Raw genomic sequence first — 23,059 nt, 5'->3', positions numbered from 1 at the left:
TGGCCAACTCTGCAGAGTAATTATCTCAAATAGTAGCAGTTAACTGCAATAAAGAAGACAAGGTGTTCAAGTTTGACATTTTGACATTTTGACAAGCATTTATAAATACAAAACTGTAGCTCACCTAAAAATGTATAGGTGGATGTTCAGACTTCTGCATAGTACATATCTGTATTTCACAAACTGGAACTTGTGAGACTATTTTTGAGTGGCCAAATTTGTTTTTGAAAAGGTCACAGTCTTGGAATGAAAAATCAATATTCTGTCTAAGTTGCCAGAGAGAGGCAAGAGTTATGTCTTTGGAAGCATGCAAATGATTTGCTTGCCCATTATGCTAGTTGATGTCTTGATTCCGCAGAGTTAAAAACAAGCAAAACTCATCTCACCCAGCTAAGCGCATAAAATTACTTTCTCCAAAATATCAATTTTAACAGTAATGTATTGTACGTGAATGTCTATTTTGTGTGTGTGTGTGTGTGTGTTTAGCTGTTAGCCTGAACATGACACTTGTCGGATAATGGACAGATCTGGCTGAGTGTGACCCGGTTCTCCCTGCCGTGTGTGGTCTGGAGGTAGAACTGGTCCCCTGTGGGTAGTGACTACCTGTGGGAGTCAGGTTCTGATCACATGGCTGCAGTCCTTTCCATGTTTCATCCGATGATCAAGTTTCCTCATCACACAAGGTACACTGCATGTCTTGTCATGTAAAATTGGCTGTCCTACCTGTAAAGTTTGACTCAGATTATTCTTGTTTTTCTAGCACTCTACTGTGGATATATACCACCCAATTTGTAAGATTTGAAATTCTCTGCATGCAGTCCATGGAGAATAAGGCATTGAATGTTTATTACAAACTTTGCAAAGGAAGTTGCTGAGGGTTGTTTATTCGTTTGTTGTTATAATGATTATTATCATTATCACCATCATCATCATCATTATCATCATCATCATCATCCCAGATCATCATTATATTACAAGGGATCATTCAGACTATTCATACTACTTTTCATTGTGAGCAGGGGAAATAAATGTATTCTGTGTATGAATGTGCAGAAATAAGTTCATGCCTTATCATTATGAACAAACAATTACAATGTGTCTCTTTTGAAGAAATTAATTGTACTAGTTGTTATAGTTGAATTGATATTTTAAAAGTTTAATTTAGCTGAAACATAGCTCTATGAAACAAAATGAGACCATATTCTTGAAGTTCTTGTCATACATTACAGAGAGTCTCACATTTGTATACATTTCAAAGACCACTGTAACAATTTCTTATCTGTATCTCATAGTGTCAGTTGGAGAGCAGCAGTGGTGTGTTTCTGTCGGCCAAACCATGGCTCGTGCAGGGGTGCACATAACGGAGTATGGAGGGACCCAGGTCAATCCAGAGCCCATCTCCATACCGGAGCCAGAGAACGATGCATTCCTTGAGGATTATATCTCTCCCACCAAACTGGTGAGTCCTGAAATCGATGGCCAGTACAAGGAAGCCTTCCCCAGAAGGGCTGTCTACAAATGTAGGGTCTGGGCTGTGGAAATAGCACAGTAGACTTTGTGTAGAACTACAATAGTTGAGGGCTAATTCTCAATCCAACTGTTTTGAACGGGGTGCCTCTAACTCTGCAGGAAATTGGCTAATAAAGTTCTGTCCAGATAGAAAGCAGGAGGCCAAAATTCTGTCATACAAGTAGAATCTTAGTACAATATGTACTTTGTCTGTAATTGTTGACTTTGAATTTGCTGAGTATTTTATTTCATTCTTACTTGGATAATTATATTCTATTAGTCAAGATTTCTTTGTCATGTATTATTTGTCATTTTACAATGTACATTGTATATTCATGTTTGAAAAAATAAATGCTGAAAAAAGTGTTTGTGTGAATATGAATGTGGCTTTGTGTGTTCTACTGTCCATGTCCTAATGGTGAATACATTATTAATTAAAATATACTGAATTTAAGAGTTGGAAGGTCATGAAGAGTGCTTGTTCACTGTTCTTCAAAATAAAAATCAAATAACCGAGCGGATGTTACTCTTGATACTGTGTATTAACTTGACTTCTGGCAGAGAGCTCTGACTGGGATTGAAGATCTTGAGGATGTCAAATTTCTAGAGATGAAGGTCGACACTTCAGAAACCAGCCTCGGGAACTTTGGTGAGACCCTTATGTATCTGATAAGACAGGCACACATTGCTTTCCCAAAAGTGAATCAGATGTCACACATTCATCTAAGGGCCCAGTCTCACTGGCATTTAGGAAGATTTGTATGTGTGCCCAAAATCGGTTTATATTTGCTGAACATCCACAATATTTGTGAAACATGCTTGTTATGAGTTGGCTGACGTCCACACACATCCTCAATTATCTGCAGAGGCATGATTTTCCGTCGCCAGGATTTTTGAGCTGCACAAAATTTTGGTTGCAAATGTTCAGTAAATGTAAACCAATTTTGTGTGCAATTGATATGCAAATATTTCCAAAGGCCAGTGGGACCAGGCCCTTATCTTGATATTCTATGTCTTTTTTAATTAATGTAATTAATTACCTTCCCCAAGAGAGGTTATGTTTTCATTACCGTTTGTTTGTTTGTTTGTTTGTTTGTTAAATCTGTGTGCGAAATAACTCAAAAATTTATGCACGGATTTAGATGAATGGGAGGCAAGAAAAAGATGATTAAATTTTAGTAGTGATGGGGATATTTTTATGGATTTTATGAAGGATTTTTGATATTTTGGCAGGTAGGGTCATTGAACTTGGGAGTTCAAGCTGCGCATTTTTGAGGTTTTTATACACGCACCAAAGTGTGTGCTGTAGTTTCTGTTAGGCAAGGTGTGCCACGCAGCTGAAGGTTTATGATGTAACAAAGGCATCTACATTGGGAAATCGGGCAATTTTTCAGCATGCATACTAATACGTATGGGTGGAAATCACTGATCTTTGTGGAAGAGCAAGATCATCGTTGGAAATGAAGTAGCTGCTTGGTGGAGGTCTGCGCTCTCAGAGTGCTTTTCTAGTTGATACTTTAAATATGGAGAAATCATACCATGACATACAAATGTATGTAGTATGGCAAATGTATTGTTTGCATACATCACATGCATGCCACCCTCATACACTCATATCTTTTTTCTTCTTTTTCTTTTTAATATGCTAGCTTGTTATTCCTGAAATTCCATCAAACATTTTGATCCAGACTGTATAACAATAAAAAAAATAATGCATATCATACAATGTACATTGTCATGCTCAATGATATTGATAAGCAACTCCTAGTTCATGAAGAGTACGTCTCACATGTTGAAACTCATTTTATAGGAGGCAATGAAGTAAAATCCATAAATACATGTATGTTGCCTATTCTATCTTGTTTTTCTTTTTCTTTTTATCATGCTGAAAAGGGGCCTTCCTGCCAAACATGTGACTAGTACCTTCAATGTGCCCACATATTTGCCCAGCTCTGTGATAAAACTCCTGCTGCATGCTAAACATGAATTCTTTCTCTCTTCCCGCCCCCCCCCCCCTTCCTCCTTGGTGCGATAGGAGCCATGCTGCCCAACCTGAAGCAGCTGAAACTCAACGACAGCCTCATCGCTTCAGTCAGGGACCTGGGCACGGCTCTGGACAACCTGACCGTGCTGTGGATGGCCAAGTGTTGCCTCTGTGACCTGGACGGTCTCAGCTCCATGTCCGCTCTAAAGGTCAGTGAAAGAACCAACACTCTGTCATGTACAGAGTTTATATTAGCTTTTGAGTGCTTTGTATTTGCTGACTTTACACTCTTTGAGAGAACCACTTCAAAGCCATGCAAACCAAAGGAACCTTCATTGAAAGAGCATAGAGTAATTTTTTTTTTTTTTTTTCAAAGGGAAGAACCATGTTAAAATTATGGAGAACATATGTTTGCCTATAATGCCTCTTCTTTTGTGGCATAATTCACTTCAGAATCTGACAAATTACAGACATCAATTATTTTAAATTTGTCTTAAAATGCATCTTTTTATACAGTCTGAACAAACATGTTTGCCTATAATGCCTCTTCATAGAGATGAGAGAGGCATGTATGGATGCAGCACAAACTTTTGTGGCATAATTCACTTCAGAATCTGACAAATTACAGACATCAATTATTTTAAATTTGTCTTAAAATGCATCTTTTTATACAGTCTGAACAAACATGAAGCTTGGTACTGTTGCAGTTATGTATTCTATTGTAGTTTTTTTTGAGTGCATAGCCTTACAAATATGCTATGTGTTATGTGCTCTGAAGGCATTTGTATTAATATTTTTTATCATTATTCAGTGGACATATACTTTCAAGGAAACCAATTTTCCATTTGTTACCCCGCATCACAAAACCAACAAAAAGTCACACACCCCGACTGAGTTTCTGTATTTCTTGAAAAAGCAACTCTTCTACATTTTGTATGTGTTTTGTTTTGTTGTGGGTTTTTTTTCTGTTTTTCTTGAACTCTTTTTTTTTTTTTAAAGAGTAGTGTCATTACAAATGCAGGTGTGTCTTAGTAACCTTCTTTCATTTCTTAGAAACCCTGCACACAATGTTTAGATACTATGCAACTTTTAAAAGAATGATGCTACTGCTTTGAAGGTTAGCATTAGTCATGTATAAAATGTGCTAACAGCAGGTGCAAAATTTCTGCTTAATCTAATAATTCCTTCACTTTGGTTGCTATAGCATTTAACATCCTGTATTTTTTATTTTTATTTTTTATTTTTTGGTCCCATTTATTGGACAGAGCACAGCTTGGTGAAATTAATCACTTGAATAAACTCTACACTTCAAAGCCTCTTATCTCAGTACACACATTTCTAGAGTGTGTGCTTTCTTTTCTCTATGTAGATAGGGTTCACAGGTAGGAAAGTCCAGTGTATAAAGTTAGACATAATTTTAAAGCTTAGGGTCTGCTCTTTCAGAGTCTGCCCTTAATTAAAAACCCATGTGTGGCATTTTTGGTGGTTTTGTGATGAAGGGTCACAAGTACTGTTGTCCATGATATCGTCATGAAGTGTACATTGTAGTATTAGTAGTCTTCTTATCTAGCGATAACGGCACTGAAACTTTAAAAATGCATAACTCTTGATTTGATCGTCCACTTTTCCTCAAACTTTCACCTTTGTGTTCCATTGATATTGCGGCTTTCAGTCAATCCACATCTATATTTGGGCTTTGGTTTCCTTTGACTCTATGAGATTGACAAGCTATTGCAGCAATATAGTACAGATGTATGTGTATCAAACTCTGAGATGAGTTATGGGCATTCATTACTTGGCACATCCATGATATCAAGACAACATTTATGTGAATTTAGTGGAAATTTGTGATCTTGCATGATCCTGTTTAAATACTTCTGAAGAATGAGAGATGATTGTTTTACAGCCATCAAGCCTGGGTGGGAATTTATCATCTTTTCATCATCAAACTGGCAATTCAGAATTTCACTGCGCATTTTGGATTGGAGAAAGATTACAAGAGTTGTAGGTGGAGCTGTCAAATTTGTCAACTTCGTTCAAAGTAGGGAACAGATATTGTACCTATTTTACTAATTTTAGGGAATAGAAAATACAATCTTCTTTAAATATTTTACTAGTTTGAGGATTAATATTATTTGTAAACTACTTCAGAAGGTGTAAGCCTATTGAAAATCATGCAACCACGTCTAACAGCTGTTTGGTATTAAAACACATTTTTTTTTTCTTTTTTGAACAGAGAGACAAGTGACTTTCTATACTCTGTGAAAATCAGCGATTAATAATGTGAAGAATTTGTTTAAAAAAAAGGTACATCACAAAACCAATGACATGTGGTTAATAGACATGATGGCAGCAGTGCTAGTCTAACAACAAGGAGTTACAGCTTTTTTGTATGCTTTATTCAGTGATGAACCATTGTGGGATTGTGTTGTACAGAGTATTTGTCTAGTGTTAACTACTTTCCCTGCAGGAGGCATCATGGGATGATTGCACATGTACAATCTGTGTGCTTCATGTATGAGTGAGAGTAGAACTTACATCTTCAGTAGTTCTTTTGCAGTCGGGCGGTACTATGACTCCACAAAGCTATCCATTTTATTCTCCTAATATTTTCTTGTCAATGTGCCACTTTGCAGGAACTGTACCTGGCCTACAACGATGTAACCGACATCAGCCCCTGCAGTATGCTGGAGTGTTTACAGTTGCTAGATCTTGAAGGGTGAGTTGTCCAGTTCATCGTTAGCTGGACATAATCTTCCCTCAAGTTATGCCCATTTTTTGTCCCCGCCGAACGAGTTCGAGCAGGGGACTATGAAACGGGCTCCGTACGTGTGTGTGTCCGTGTGTCCGTCCGTCCGTCCGTCCGTCCGTCCGTCCGTGCGTCCGTGTGTGCGTCCGTGTGTGATCAAAATCTTCAATTTGCTACTTCTCTGTCATTTATGAGCCAATTTTGATTCTGTTTGCTTTATATGATAGCACTACATGGGAGCTTTGAAACTTCTACACAGAATTTCAGTCGTGACCTTTGACCTTGACCTTTGACCTATATTGTACATTTTGCTAAAAATGCTACTCCTTCGCCATTTCTAACCCAATTTCGATTCCGTTTGCTTTATGTGATGGCACTAGGTGAGGGCTTCAAAACTTCTACACAGAATTTTGACCTTTGACTTCTTTGACCTTTGACCTTGATTTTTGACCTGTATTGTACATTTTGCTACAAAATGCTACTCCTTCGCCATTTCTAACCCGATTTCGATTCCGTTTGCTTTATGTGATGGCACTAGGTGAGGGCTTCAAAACTTCTACACAGAATTTTGACCTTTGACTTCTTTGACCTTTGACCTTGATTTTTGACCTGTATTGTTCATTTTGCTACAAAATGCTACTCCTTCGCCATTTCTAACCCGATTTCACTTCTGTTTGCTTTATGTGATGGCACTAGGTGAGGGCTTCAAAACTTCTACACAGAATTTTGACCTTTGACTTCTTTGACCTCTGACCTTGATTTTTGACCTATATTGTACATTGGCTACAAAATGCTACTCCTTCGCCATTTCTAACCCGATTTCGATTCTGTTTCCTTTATGTGATGGCACTAGGTGAGGGCTTCAAAACTTCTACACAGAATTTTGACCTTTGACTTCTTTGACCTTTGACCTTGATTTTTACCTGTGGGCAAGTCCAAGATAAGGTCCCCTCAGAAGGTAAAATTTCATCTTTGCTCAATATTGACATGTTTGGTATCATTTTGAAGCTTATGAGTTGAAGTTTTGATTTCCGTGGAGGAAAAAATGATATTATGTAAATTTATGCAAATTTCAAGGGCTTCATTTGCATAAATATGAAACACAGCGTTACGTATGGGACATTTTTAAAAATTCATATTAATTCAAAGGAAAGCAAATAATATTTTATTAATATGTGGACATAAGAAGTTCATCACATAGTTTAACTTGGTATAAAAATTTAGGGATTATGCAAATTATTATGCAAATTAGCTCGTGTCCTATCATGAGATGTCCCATACGTAACAAAATGAGGTCATTTTTTTAGGTTTTTTCTGAAATTGCTAAGGTTATTTTAATGCCCTTTTGGAAAGTTCTAATTTATTGTTTAGAGAAATTAAATACCAGAGAAAAAAGAAAAAAAAGTAAAAGAAATATTTTTTATTAGGCATTGAAATAATGTTACGTATGGGACAAATGCGTTACGTATGGGACATCCTCATACATATTGCATGTGAATGCATGTAGCTAGCTGGGAAGGTCTCTCAGTACACAAATGGTCAATCATCCTGAAGAAAGCATCCCAACATTGTAGCTACTTTTTGAGTTATAGACACTTGAAACAATACATGAACTTGACTGAACAATTTTCAGAAAGGGGGAGGGGAAAATGGCAAAATACACAATGAAAAAATCAGCATTAAAGGGATGGTATAGTTTTTTTTTTTAGAAATGGGGATTCAGTTTTCAACATTTAAAGAGATGATTGGAAACCAATTATATGAATAACTTAAGAGCATAAAATCCTAAGACTAGAGGAATTCAAAGTTTATGTGATGGAGATCCAATTTGAAATGGTTGTGATATACACGTATATGGAAAAAAAACAAGTAAAATGATTTTTTTTTTTTATTGCAAGTGATACACAAATTGTCCTTATTCAGTTTTCAGTAGTAGCCACAACAAAATTCATGGGTATACATACTGAGTTGTGACTCTAATCAATGACTTGACTGCTAGACAGACATCATAATATCTCAATCACTGGGGTTCCACGCAGCAGGTATTGCTTATTTATTAAACTTAATATTTCTTGTGTCAAGTTGTTTTTTATTGAAACTAAATGGCAAACTGCCCTTCATCAATGCAAGTAAACACTTTAAACTATTCAATTTTTCAGTAGTAACTATCCTGATAAAAATAGGGCATATATACTCAGGTTGGTCATAAAAAATATAGAATATGATCGAAGGTGGTTATGATGGTAAATATCTGGGGAATATTGTTCCCTTGTCAATCAGGATCAGTATTTGAGTTATTTCAACTGATTCCACCTCAATGATTATGCAAAAATTTGTTTGAATGGGCATTTTGCAAAATTATTTTGCAAAATACCCATAAACATGGTTCTCCACACACTAAACGAATGGGGGACAAAGGGCATGCATACCCAGGTTGGTCATAAAGATATAAAAATATGATTGAATATGATTATGATGGTGAATATTTGGGGAATATTGTTTCCTTGACAATCTGGATCAGTATTTGAGTAGTTTCAACTGATTTTACTTCAATAATTATGCAAAATACCCATAAACATGGTTCTTCACACACTAAATGAATGGGGGACAAACTGTCCCATACGTAACTGTCCCATACGTAACACGTCATGTCTGTCTTTAATTAGATCCTGTAATTAGAGCTTTTTGCCTAATGACATGAAACTTACCTGTGATAATCTTGAGTGTTGTGACTTTCATCACAGTGAGTTACAAGTTGTAGAATGATATACTTTCAGAGAGTTTTGAGGTTGAAAAAAATGTTCAAAAAACCAAAATTTTTCTGGTCCCATACGTAACGGCACATATTTTCTCTTCTAGAATAGAATTGTCTAGGTAATTTTTCTCAATTTTTTACATGATTATACTTCTTCTAGATATCAATCACCATGATGAAGTTCAATATGATCAAAGGCCATTAACACTATTTTTCAGGTCATAAAAGTCTCTGAATGTCCCATACGTAACGTGCGCATTATCTTGGACTTGCCCCTATATTGTACATTTTGCTACTAAATGCTACTTCCGGCGGGGACATATATTACGCACCGCGTAATTTCTACTTTTCCTTGTTTTCCCCTGTTTCATTGATTTTCTAGATGTTTTGTGAAATCTTTTTGCAGCTATGCAGAGTTTCTTATGATGTGTATTTCACTTTTTACTCATTTCTGTCCAATTGCTTGTCCTGATAAAAATTGCAACAAAAAACTGTAAGGGAGACGCAGTTTCAAGCTGCATGTTATATTAATGTCTTGAAAATGAATTAAGGGGGGGGGGGCAGCTCTGATTGCATATGAATACCTCCTAATGCCAGTACCACTGCTTGGTCAGAAGTAAGTAAATGACATGGTTATTAAAATTTTCAGGAGAAACCAGCCCTAGTTGTGAGGAAACTGAAACTAAGAAAATCCTTTAAGTGACCCCCACAGCCTTTGGATGGTTTTGAAGTATCTTCTAGTTGCTATGAGTAACGATTTGGGGTTAGGAATGGGGATGGGGTGGGGACTATGATTCCATTAAACCTGGGAGAGAAATCCTGCCATGTAATATGTGTTGACATTCCAGCCTTATATACAGTCAACCCATTTTTTGTCAAGGATGATGCTGTAAGGAATATTATTGATGCAGAGACTCCAACTCTCCCGCTCTCGACGGGAGATCTCCCGCCGAAAGCCCATTTTTGCAGAATATCCTGTTCTCCCGCTTGAGATTTAAATTTCTCCCGCTTGAAATGATTTCTTACTTAGTGTCATTGTATGCAGAAAAATAAGCCTTAGATAGCACAAGATAACATCTAGAATCCTAGAGTTGGACCCTGGCAGCTACGAACTTTGCGCTTCGCGCACATCAAGTTGGAGTCTCCCGTCTGCGAGGGGTTTCAGGCGGGAGAATCTCCTGATCAGAGGTGCTTGGGGTTGGAGTCTCTGTTGATGATCTTAGTCACCCAGGGGGCCCTGTCATAATTATTACCCCCAGCATTGCCAGGTATCCATATGCACACATGGGACAGGGAGGACATAGTTAACCAAACTGTTTGTCCTAGGATAAATGAACCAGGCGGAGTTCAATCCCCAGACCTTTCTGTTTACAATCCAGAGGCTAATTCACTGCACTACAGTGCTACCAGATGTCCTCACCATGCATGTAGGCCTACAAAAGCTGAATGGGATTTTTTACATCTCCTCTTTCCTCCCTTAGCAACAACATTGACGATGTTGCCCAGGTGGAGTTCCTGGGCCTCTGCAGCAAGCTGCGGGCCCTGTCCCTGGAGGGTAACCCGGTCTGTCTGGCGCCGAGCAAGGACTACGACCAGGTAAGGGCTCGCAGGTTCTACTCACTCCCCATTAATCTTGTGTCTTTAGGCAAGTTTGAGGTTCAAGGCCCCCTCGTGTCGAATGTGACATTTGGCAAGGGCTCGTAGAGCTGCGGCAGTGACACATGGATGTTTACCTACTACATCAGCATCCATATATGTACCACTCTTGTCATTTATCAGAAACAAACAAACAGACGAACAAACACCCGTGTATCTTCTGCAATGTTTGCTGATCCCTCTTCTCCAGTGGTGATGGATTTTTTAAATTCAGATTCTCCGAGGGGATAGCCTTGTACATGTCACATTGTAAATAAGCTCAGCCCCAGAGAAATAAATTGGAAACTAAACCCAGATGAAGAACAGTCTTCCAGGAGCATGCCAATATATATACACATGGTGCTACATAACTTTTGTTACCACTTGCCCCATCAGACAAGCAAATTTTCAAATTGTTGCAGAACACTTGCCGGAACACAAGTTTGTTTGCCTGAAAGGAAAGTCCAAAGATATAAGAAAATGATATTGAAAATTACTTATAAGTCAACGGCTTGATAAAACACATGATCCTTTGAATCAACAGCACATGTACACATGTAGGTTCCCATGCTTAAACACATTGGAGCAAAAAATTTGATTCGATTGAGTGTGGTGTTGCATTGCATTTAGATGTCTTCACGCAAGTGTTAAAAAGTTGCTCAAATGAAATGAAAGATCACAAAACAGTCATTATCTTTGGACTTTTGTATGGTTTGACTTCATCAGATTGAAGGGAAAAAAGTGAGAAAAAAAATGTTGGCTTCAAATTTTTTGCTTGGCCAAATTTGGCAAGCATTTTTCACATTGTTCCAAAACACTTGCCTGACTGATTTTCACTTGCCCCGGACAATTGGGCAAGCTGCGCTTTATATGTGGCACCCTGTATATACATGCCTCATCCACGCATTGTATAACATTGACATAAAAATGAATGCAGAAAAAGAAGAAACTTACCTCCTTTAATCTAATCTACTCATCATCTTTGTTAAAGGCTCTCGATATGAAAAAAAAAAAGTATCCATTAATTTGCAAACTTCCAGTCCACGTGAAATTAAAGTCAGAACAGGGCAAAAACACTCCTCTACAGTGACTTAAAGAGGAAGGCTAGTAACTGATCAGTGGGAATCAGTGGAAATGCTGGGAGATGATTGTTCCAATCCTTATGGGATTCATTCAAGAGTTCATTGTATATCTATTGTTGTGTGAAAATGATTTGCTTCAGAACGGTCTCATATTCAAGTAATGTGCAGATTAATGCCCCGTCACTGACCAGGGACGCTAACCTGGAAGCATTAAACTGCACATTACTTGAATATGAGACCATTCTGAAGCAAGTCATTTTCACACAACAATAGATATACAATGAACTCTTGAATGAATCCCATAAGGATTGGAACAATCATCTCCCAGCATTTCCACTGATTCCCACTGATCAGTTACTAGCCTTCCCCTTTAAATCCCCAAAGGACAACACTGTCCTCATACTCCTAAATGCCGTTGTCTGCATTGAATACTGTACATCAACAAATAACAGATACAAACCCTGGGGGAACCATATTTCAATTGGAAAATGGGCGTCGTTCTCATTATTATTAATAACTGCAGTTATCCTATTTCATAAAAATGTACATTCCTGTGTTTTAGATTGCATCATTTGGTTGTTTAATGACAGCAATAGCCTATCTCATTAATGTTCATTCCTGTGTGTCCCAGAGTAAATATTTGGTTGTTTGTGCCTTCCTCTCTGTATTCACAGTATATGTTTTGTTGTGTGTTTTAAATAACAAGAGTAATATTCATAAATGTTTATAAGAGTTCGTCATGATCCCCCTGTCAGTATGACACAGTTTCATTTTTACTACTACTACTACTACAACTACTATACTACTAGTACTACTACTATTACTACTACTACTACTACTACTATACTACTCACTACTTCTACTATTACTACTACTACTCTTACTCTCACTACTACTACTACTACTACTACTACTTACTGTTGCTGCTATTATCACTACTTCTACTATTACTACTACTGCCATGAAAACCACTACTACTATTAATGATAAAATTAAGTGTAGCAATGGTCATGACTTCAGTACTTGCAGGGCGCATTCAATATACTCTCCTGTCATTTACTGACCAATAAACCTTTCTATCCAGGATAAGAGCGGGCCATACAATTACCGTGCTTCGGTCTGGAAGGCGGTGCCGCAGCTGCAGATGCTCGACGACGAGGTGCTTGACCACGCGTCGACATCGACATCGAGCCTGCGTCCCAAGGCCCTCAACCTCAGCACCGACTGGCTGATCGTCAACAACTCCATCAAAGATTCGCTGGGTTCGGTGGACAGCGTGAACTCGGATGACAGTGGAGGTGAGTCGCGGCCTGCCAGATATTTGTGGAAGTGAGCTTGTAGTCACGTAAATTCAATTGATTGACTGACTGATTTTATTTCTGCGCTTCTTTTGCGTACATATCAATATAACTCAAAGTCAGCTGAAGAAAGAATATTGTTTAGAGCTAACAGTAGAGCAGGTATACAAGTGATTAACTAAAATGTAAACATTATTCCATGATAACACAAAATAAAGATGAGCAGGTGATAAGTTATGCATATTCAATTTTGAGGCTTACCTATGCCTGCCATTCCATAGACTAAAAAAGCAATTTTAACCCATTGAGGATGGTTCGATTTTGCTATAACATGCATTTCCCGTAGACACCTGCCCGAGTTTACTCGGGACTCGTCCTCAACGGGTTATAAGTAACTTGGTTTTGAACATCCTACTGCTCTTGAGAGAAGTTCTTCAAGCATCAAAATTTAAAGGACTGATAACTGACTGATTCATGACAAGTTATCATCATTAGTAATTCTATTATTTCTTGAAAATGGAAGGTCCGAGGCCAAAAACGGCAGCAAGGCCAGGATCAGCCTCGGGCAGGAGACCAAGTTCTGGCAGTCGACGACCAGGGTCCAGCTGGGGAAACCGTCCAGGGACATCGGCAGGCGCAAGGCCGATGACGGCGGCGGAACGGCCGGACACGGGGGGTAAGGAAACTTCTCTTATCATTCCAGTCTCTCAGCTTGGACAATGAGGGCACTGTAGGAGGGACAAGTTACATTTTCACCGCATTAGTTTGTCTTTGTCTCCCCACTTTGGGGAAAGAAAAAAGCCCAACAACCATGTGTGTTTCTCATGCTCAGCAAACACTATAAATCTCGCATGTCATATTTTACTGTGCAACTTCGCCTATTTTATCAGACAGTAAATGCAGAGTTCGAGGATCTGCAGAATGGCAGACTTTGCAGTACCGGTGCTCTCAACAGCCATCGTTAGCTGTACAACAGTTGCAACGTCTGTTGCTGTGAGTTGATGACAGATTTCATCATTTACCACAGATTTGCAAGAATCCAGCAATTTAGTGCAGAGATACTGTGATATTGACCTGAGGGGTGCTTCATAAAGCTGTTCTTTAAGTTACGAATGACAGGAGAACGACTGGTGATCAGTTCTTGTGCTAAATTATTGAAATTCTGATAAGTATAGCACATCAGAACGTGTTCCAGTCATTCTTAAGTCGTTCGTAACTTTAAGAACAGCTTTATGAAACACCCCCCTGGTGTAAGTTGTGTGGTTGGTTGCTCTTGATCCGTCCAGGTTCAGACATCAATGCAGACAACGATGACACCAGCGGTTTGACACACGGCAGCCATGGAGTCATCTGCGGTAATCCCGTCAAGGCGCTCAGGAACCGCCGCAAGAACAACAAGGTACCAGGCAGTTGTTGCAGTTTCTTGCCACATCGAGTGCTTGGTAGTCGTGTGGGAATATTTCTCCTGGTACCGCAAAGCAATTTACTATGCATTTTGAATGTGACTGCTGTCTAAAAGTCATTTATGGAGCAATTATGAAACATGAGATTGTAAACCGTTTGTTCAAAATATTTTTCTCTCGACTAAAATTTGCCATCCAATTTTGACCAGAGAAGTTATTCTCTGTTCGTTCTTTTCATTAAAGTAATCAATGGTTATGACAATGTATCTGTGCAGCACTGTTCCATAGCCCATTAAGATCAAGAAATCACCAATGGTTACCTTCTGTTACAGAGTTGCCATTATTCTAAGATTACTACTGAGGAAAATTTTGAGGTGTAACCCCTCATCATCATCACACATTGTCTCTCACTATCTCACATCACCTACCTTGAATTTTTATCATTTGATGATGATGATGATGATGATGATGATGATGATGATGAAACATCATTTGTATAGCGCCATTTATCTGTAGAAACATTCAAAGGCGCCCAGCTCCCAAAAAGTGTTGCACATCATTCACAAAGTTGCTTGAAAAGATAAGTCTTCAGTTCAGACTTGAATGTATTGAGGCTGCTGCAATTCCGAAGCTGGACTGGTAGAGAGTTCCACAGACGTGGCGCAACAGAAGAGAAGGCTCTACCCCCCATTTGATAGAAGCATGCTCAGTGTCATTTCCAATCTATCTCATTCCCTCCCCCCCCCCCCCCCCCCCCACAAAAAAAAAAACCTTCCAGAACCCCATGGTTCCCCAGAGCACCACACTCTTCATGCTCCTACAGCACAGGCCGGAGCACACCTACGACATGCCAGAGGAGGATGACCCAGACGACGGCAAATCCAAGGAGGACATCTTTGCCGACCTTCGAACCTGGAAGGCAGAGCATGAGAGGTAGGTAACATCCTGGTAGAAAGCACCCTGTTATGTAACATTTCCCCCTTTCTTCTCACCCCCATCCTTGGCATCATTACTTTTGCAAGCGCTCCCTTCTTCTGATATCTACAGTCTGAGTTTTGTTTTCATCTGAGATACAGTTGAACCTCTATTATCTGGCCTCCCTTTATCCGGATCTCTCTATTATCCGGACGCAATCTCGCCGTGATTTTTTTTAATAATTACGGGAAGAAAGGGGGATTCCCAACTCCTTGAGAACTCCTACCCAAACACACATGAATTACATATTACTTCCAATATGATTAGCATACATTGCATCAAATTTCCTTCCAAATTGCTTACCTTCAGACATTTCAACATCCCGAAACATCCCCAAATGTAACAATGAAAAGGTTGCAGTATACACATTGCTACATGTGGTACTACAATGGGCTACATCAGTACATGTGTATGTATATGTACATGTATAAAGCATTGAGTTTCCCGTATCCGGCCAAATCCCTTATCCGGATGAGCCCCGGTCCCGACTTGTCCGGATACAAGAGGTTCAACTATATGTATACAAGTATAGATGAAAAAATTGATGAATAGATTGACATATAATTTTGTGCATACTCAGGTAGATGGATAGATAAATACATACATCGTAGATAGATGAATAGATAGAAAGATAGATAGATGATTGAAAGAAAGATAGGGGGGTAGATAGATAGATGAATAGATAGAAAGATAGCTAGGTAGATAGATAGATAGATAGATATTATTAGTTACCCCCTGCTTGTTCACGAAATACGGGCAAATATCTACGGTCTGGTGCAGTATTCCATGAGGCCGAAGGCCGAAAGGAATATGGCACCAGACCGTAGATATTTCCCGTATTTCGTAAGAACAAGCAAGGGGTAACGATTTTATCTTTTTAAGTGTAAGTGCTAACCTTCTTCTCGCTGATTTCCCCTCGTGAATGATGTTGAAATCGCCGGCTGTCAGCCATGACCATGTTGACGTAGGCCTACATCTCGCGAGCTGATTACTGTGATGCGCGCATACAAATACGTACATGTACACGTACACGCCATAAGATACTGCAGTAGCCAGATAGATATAAGTTGCTGTTGTTTATCAAGCGTCTAGTGGTCTCAGGTTATGTGCATAATACGCTTGAGGACCGCACGCTGTCCATTTGTTTTGTACAGGATTAGCGCGCACTTTCCTATAAGCGTCTTTGGTACACGCGCATAAATTGCTTTGGCTGTCTGTACATACAGATAAAAAAGATCATGACGTCATGATCACGACCATGACGTATACATCTCGCGAGCTGATATGTGATTCAGTACATGGTACACGCCATGATTGCACCAATGATATAAGATTACAGGACCGCACGCTGTCCATTTGTTTTGTACAGAATTAGCGCGCACTTTCCTATAAGCGTCTTTGGTACACGCGCATCTGGCTGTGTAATACAGGATCATGACGTCATATCACGGAATACGGGATATATTCAGTGGTTGATTGACCAATGAGATTACAGAATTCACCATCACTAAAAGATAAAAAGACAGATAGGTAGGTAGGTAAATAGAAAGGTAGATAGATAGATAGATGAATAGATAGATAGATGAATAGATAGAAAGATAACTAGGTAGATAGATAGATAGATAGATGAATAGATAGAAAGACAGATAGGTGGGTAGGTAGGTAGCTAGCTAGCTAGCTAGCTAGATAGATAGATAGATAGATAGATAGATAGATAGATAGATTGGTATATAGATAGATTTGTAGTAGATTATTAAGAATGCCATCTAGATTGAATGTTGATGGCCCAACTGTAGACTGAAACTTGTTGCAATTGCTGTATATTAAGATAAGGCATTTCTTATTCCAAGACAAATGAGGATTAAGTTCTTGGTCTTGAAGCATAACTGACGTAGTCGGGGGACTTGAACCAGGAATATCGTCATTGATAGTCTGTTATCTTGCCCACTGTGCCACAACATCTCCTCGTGAATCAGAATCAGAGTGGAAACTAACATCCCAAGCGTTAAGGAAGCAATACAGTGATATTCACAACAAAGCTGAGCTTGACAACTAAAGCTGAGACTTATGCCAGGAAAATAGAGATTCCTTTGATAGTGTACCTGGTCTGGTCTTCATCAAATGTTGTCGGCAATAGATAAACTATCAAATGGTATTGCCAAGAGGTACTGTAAAACCATAAATTTTCATGTGCATGAAATGTTCGAAAGTTTGGCGAGGAGCCAAGATTCATGGAATCAAAATACACACAAAAGTTCTTGTCTACACTATATGCATTGAATGCCAGTGGCAATTCACAAAAAAAAATGTCATGCTGTGAAAAAGCTGTCGGTTCCCATTTGTGAAAATTGCATGCCATAGATATTTCTGGTTTTACAGTAAACTATTATTTCATTGCCAAGAGATACAAACTTATGAATTCATCTCTTCCTGTGAACACAACCTTTTTTCTAGGCGAGTCGAGAGTCGTCTCAAAGATCTGGAGCCTCAGGTACTGACTATCACTCACAGTGATGAGGAGGAAGGAACTAACAATGACAATCTGCCGGGATTGTCTGGCCAGAGGCACAAGGATGACGATTTCGACGTCGACGATGACGATGAGGATGTAGACGTCGGGGTGTACATCCCGCCCACGCCCACGGAGTCGCCAGTCGAAGAGAGGATGCCTACGCCACCGCGGGCACCCAAGTCGCCAGTCAAGGGGCCCGTTCGACCCAAAACGTCAAGTGAGTACCGCACTTAATTCAGATTCATCCTGTCATAATGGATTTGGACAACTCTTGGTTTGAAGCCATAACCCTGTATGCTTTAAAAGCTCTTCAAAATGCAATTTGGCACAAAATTTACGTGGACTTTGAACTAGAGTGAAGTGAGATTTACAGATTAGTAAAAGTTATATAGAAAATACACGTAAATGACTTAAGCCTCAAAGGAGAATATAGGATTTATGATATTTCCCATGTTTTCACTGAATATTGCAATACGTTGCCACCAAACACACAAAGCAGATGAGGTGATCACTTCTTCCTACAGCTCTGTAATTGCTTTTAAAGTGAAAATATGATACTAGTCAAGTTTTCAGTCAATAATTCAGGATCTATAGCCCTTTTTCCCCCAAGTTGTGCTTCCTAGTCCAGTGAAACACTACACACACACACGCACAAAGTTGCTGCAAAGATTCCAATGATTTTCTTTCCATGCACCGTTTAGTTGGAGACTACAGGGTGCGGCGATTCCGCCAGCGGTCATTTGATGAGTCCACCCCAGTCGACCTACTCCCCTCAAGGCCACCCTCCATGGAGGAACGGTCATCATCGCTGGACGACTCAGGCCACATCAGCCCGGGGGCCTTCCGGGCCACCTTCAGTAACTCACCCGTCCTGGCCCGTCTGGAAGACCGGCCCTACTCGGGCCCAGCGGCCACCATGAGGACTATGCAGTAAGGACATTTCTGTGAATACCTGTGCCTTAACTTATGATGACAAATGTTGCTGGATTGTACTCTGTTCTATGTACTCTAACTCTCTAATTATCGGGCACCTAACTCTCCAATTATCAGGCACCAACTGAAATTTTGTCTTTCCCATAGCCATATTGATAGTTATCTTATTGAATTTTCTACATGTACAGCCAATCGTGCTTAAAGTGTATCTTTGGCCAAAAAATATTTTTTGATATGTGTAAGAGCTACATTTCAGTAACCTATTACACCAAGAATCAGAAAAAAAATGTTCAATATTAGCAAAGAAAAATACATTTAAAGTTATAAACATACCACTAAAACCAATGGGTCTGAAAGCAAGACTATAACTTTGCTATTGTTCCCAGGCTGCCTAATCTCTTGCTGGTTCCTTAATCCCTTGCTGGTTCCTGAGAACAAAAGAAAGTTGATAGTCTTTCCTTTCAGACTCACTGATTTAGTTCTTATTTTCTATATCAAAATATACTCTTTCTTCATTTATATGTAACATTTTTTTCTGATTGTTGGTGCAACAGATTACTAAAATACATCTCTTTCACATATCAAAAAATATTTTTTGACCAAAGATACACTTTAAGTCAAATCTATTTAGACTGAAGAAATAGCTTGGACTTAGGGAAAATTCAACTTATGAAGGATTAAAATCGATAATTGACTTAAAAATTATTTTATTGAAAAGTCCTTTGACTTAGGCAATTTATCTTATGCGAGATTGACTTAGGCAAGGTTGAATGTACAGTGGAAACTCGATATAACGAGATGGTCGGGACTGAGTCGTTTTCCTCGTTATAGCCAATATCTCGTTATATCAGTGGGCATAAAAGAAAGCATAACATAAAGACATTAATTTGCACACGTGGGACTACCCATCATCTTTCAATCAATACTGATAACTTGGTTATGTGTGTGAGGTAATTACTCACCTTTATGGGTAAGAAGATGTTTTTCGCCAAAGAAATCTGACATCAAGAATGTTTTTCTTATTAGTTGTAGATGTTTGAATTTGTAAATCTATGTAGCTTGCGATTGTGTGAAGATCGTCTGTGGATTGGTATGTGGTTATGGTATGGGTATGTGTTGTGTGTGGAAAGCTTGACTATGGTCTGCACAATGCTGGGTGTGTGTGTGACACATTCTGTATGTACATTGTACATTATGACTGCGTGTGTGTGAGTGTGAAGATGGGGAATTCCCTACGTAGAAAGCCAATCACAGCATCAGATTGCCTCACACTTGCTAAACGTCATGATGTCATGTATACGGCTGTCCCACCACATTTTCTGCATGTATCAGTGCGCACACACACACATATACACATACAACATGCGGTGCTAGCTTTAGAGTGAACTGAAGAAAATAATATGTGTGTACAAGACAGTTTTTGGCGCATCGAGCTTTACAATCTCGGAACGTGATAGCACAGGCGAAGTAAAGCTTTACCCGAAGACATTTTGGTTTACCTCGCTATAACAGGTTTGATTGGCTATGTTTTTCTTTGTTTGGAAATCACAAAATTTATCTCGTTACAGCAGTTATTTCGTTATAGCCGATCTCGCTATAAGAGTAGCATTTTACATAGACTTGTGTGGAAGGAAATTTGGGACCGGGAAAATTTCCTCGTAATAACTGATATCTCGTTATAGCAGTGTTCGTTATACCGAGTTTCCCCTGTATTACATAACCTCATTCCTCTAGTAATGTATTGAGGTTTAATGGTGCATGCATTTTTCAGCATTTGTCAGTTAAATTGTTGGCACTCACCCTTCCATTTGTTTTTCTTGTGACCTCTTGTCTCTGCAGTGCCGAGCCGGCTGTCGACAAGAACTCGCCAAAGTCCATCGACCCCCACAGGCCGATCATCCGCTCCTCCGTCCACACCCCGCCCAACAGATTCATGGGATTGATCTCGCGGCCGGTAACCGCCAAGGCGGCGCTTCAGCGAAATGCGCTGCCACCCAGAACTAAGAAAAACATGTCACCAAGCATGTGAATGATGTTCTCTGTGCATGTGAACTTTTAGGGAAGAAAAAAAAAATTCACTGCTCTTTTAAAGCGAGAAAAGGAAAAAGTCTATTGTGTGAAAAGAGCCTCTATTAGACCATGTGATGTTACGCTGGTAATTTCATCATCTACAGAGCTGTCAAGGCTCCCTGATTGTGCAGGGGGCTCACCATGAAAACTTTAATATTGCCTTTCCCTGACTGGAGAATATAAAAGCCCTCCCAATTTGGAAATAACCTTTCGCCCGTTGTGATGCATGCTACACACAGGCATCTCCCTGGCCGGTCCTCGAAATCTCCCCGAGTTTGATGTGCATATGTTTGGCAGCTCTGCATCTATTCTCTTCATGAAATAGGGGATCTTCCGATTGTGTAATGAGATGGACACCTCAGGACCGGAAGCAAAGATGCGCTCTCTGGTCTTGGAAGACTGGATGCCATGAAGCAGGGGCTTCTTCTCCTTCTCCAACTGTCTTGGCCTCTTCAAAAAGGCATGTTGTAGTGTCAGGGTGACCTCAGGGAGAGTGAGCTGCACGACGAGTGGATTTTAGCGGTGGAAGACATTTGATGTGTGAGAATTCTCATTCTGGAGTGAGAGTCATACTGCCTCCTCTGTTCCATCATCCATGTCATCCAAGCATGCGACCATCGTCTCTTCTTCTGATGTCATCACGTTGTTAAAGTTAGTTGATGGATCCCCCTTTTTCATAGGATTGAAGCACTCTGCTACAAAAGTGATCTGCAGTGACCAGAATCACTGTAGCAGCAGCCTGGCAACGAGCAATAACCTGCGCGCATCGTGTTAGTTTTTACATAATTTTTGCCATAAATTATCGCTCATGATTATTGCAAATCTCACAGAATTGAGGCGTCCAAGATGCCTCGATTTTACATAGTGTCATCAGCAATGGGGATCAGATGCAAAATGTGGTTACCACAGCAACCACAGCCGATTGGCTGCAGTGTTGAAGTTGTTGCAGTGGTGCTTGCATCTAGTATGCTCTGATTGATGTTAGTGTCAGTGTCTCACATCTGGTAAGGCCATTGAGTATTGAGAGGGGGAGAAGAAAGGAGGATCGGGCTACCGGTATTTGTCTCCGGCAGTCACCTCAGGCTTTTACATGGTAGGAGGATTTTAGCCTAGGTCTAGCTTTCATACGTTCAGTTTGAAGACCATTATGTCCTGTACCCCACCCCTTGGATATACAGCACATCTGTGCAGAGAGAGAGATAGAGGAGAAAGGAAGAGATGAGAGAGAAATATAGGGAGGTAGGGAGAGCAAATATTGTATACGCCATATATTTTGCGAGTCTAAATTTGCGCGAATCGGGAATCCCCGATGATTTCGAGAGTGGTTAAATTCGTGATCGTGGAGTCCTGCACTGAACGAAATGAAACACGTACGTCACATCCACACCGGGGATCAGAGTCAATATATTTTGCGTGTTTTTAATTTCGCGAATAGCACCCCACTCGCGAAATTCCCGAAAATAAAAACCTCGCAAAATATTCGGCGCATACAGTATATGCTTTGTTGTTTAGAGGCCACTGGGCTATCTGTCAGTGTGTATGATGCTGATAGCTAGTGTAGGCCGTAGACAATTTATCACTCATTTGCATTTTTTATTTGCATGTACATGTATAGTCCGTCCAGTGAATGGTGATACAAATTGTATGTCAAGCCAATTCTTGAGTAACAACTACAGGGGACAGTGTTGTACACCTTGTTTGGTCATTGTTACTAGTTTGTAGATTATCCTCTATCTTTCTCATGTTTTCTAATTCATGAATAGTGCATGAGGTACCGAGACAAGTAGCTGTCAAGCAGTGTGTTTTGAATTCAACCCAAACTTTAAATAGTGTGAATTACGTGGTTGCAGAGAAATTGATAGAAGACATCAGGGAAATGCAAGGAAAAATTAGACAATCTGTTCAAAATTTATGAATTCTTAAAGTTCTGATTAAATTCATGCGCCATCATTGCTGAAAAAAGAAAAGCCAAAGAAAAAAGCTACAAAAATTTGTGGTGTTGCTGTATTGGAAAGACATAAAGTGAATTCTGCAAAAGATCATTTGTATTAAAAAAAAAGTAAACTTTGCCCTGTAAATGACATAAATTGTATGTGAGGGATCCCCTTGCCTTCGATAACAGGCGAGTGGTCTTTCATGATAAATTATCATAAT

General features: G+C 39.5%; 1 protein-coding gene across 1 annotated transcript; it reads left to right on the top strand.

The window, feature by feature from the left end:
• Positions 1-547: 547 nt before the first annotated feature.
• LOC139734784 (leucine-rich repeat-containing protein 56-like) lies at positions 548-20,881 on the top strand. The gene is made up of 13 exons (XM_071645576.1): positions 548-683; positions 1,293-1,459; positions 2,071-2,158; positions 3,545-3,702; positions 6,130-6,212; positions 10,479-10,593; positions 12,799-13,012; positions 13,536-13,688; positions 14,299-14,411; positions 15,194-15,348; positions 17,845-18,119; positions 18,604-18,832; positions 20,675-20,881. Exons 2-13 carry the CDS (start codon positions 1,337-1,339, stop codon positions 20,862-20,864), a joined length of 1,896 nt encoding a protein of 631 aa, XP_071501677.1. The 5' UTR covers positions 548-683; positions 1,293-1,336; the 3' UTR covers positions 20,865-20,881.
• The last annotated feature ends 2,178 nt before the right edge of the window (positions 20,882-23,059 follow it).

Source organism: Diadema antillarum, unplaced genomic scaffold, assembly GCF_040938485.1.
Source record: "Diadema antillarum isolate AM-2024a unplaced genomic scaffold, OU_Dant_1.0 seq00000547_RagTag, whole genome shotgun sequence".
NCBI classification, from domain to species: domain Eukaryota; kingdom Metazoa; phylum Echinodermata; class Echinoidea; order Diadematoida; family Diadematidae; genus Diadema; species Diadema antillarum.
Note: the sequence above shows the minus strand (reverse complement) of the source record. Positions and strands in the feature narration are given on the sequence as shown.

Excerpts from the sequence above, each read along its gene's own strand:
- LOC139734784 (XM_071645576.1), top strand. The coding sequence starts at position 1,337 with ATGGCTCGTGCAGGGGTGCACATAACGGAGTATGGAGGGACCCAGGTC. Across the intron at positions 14,412-15,193 it reads ACCGCCGCAAGAACAACAAG|AACCCCATGGTTCCCCAGAG; the intron begins GTACCAGGCAGT and ends AAAACCTTCCAG. Across the intron at positions 18,120-18,603 it reads CGTTCGACCCAAAACGTCAA|TTGGAGACTACAGGGTGCGG; the intron begins GTGAGTACCGCA and ends TGCACCGTTTAG.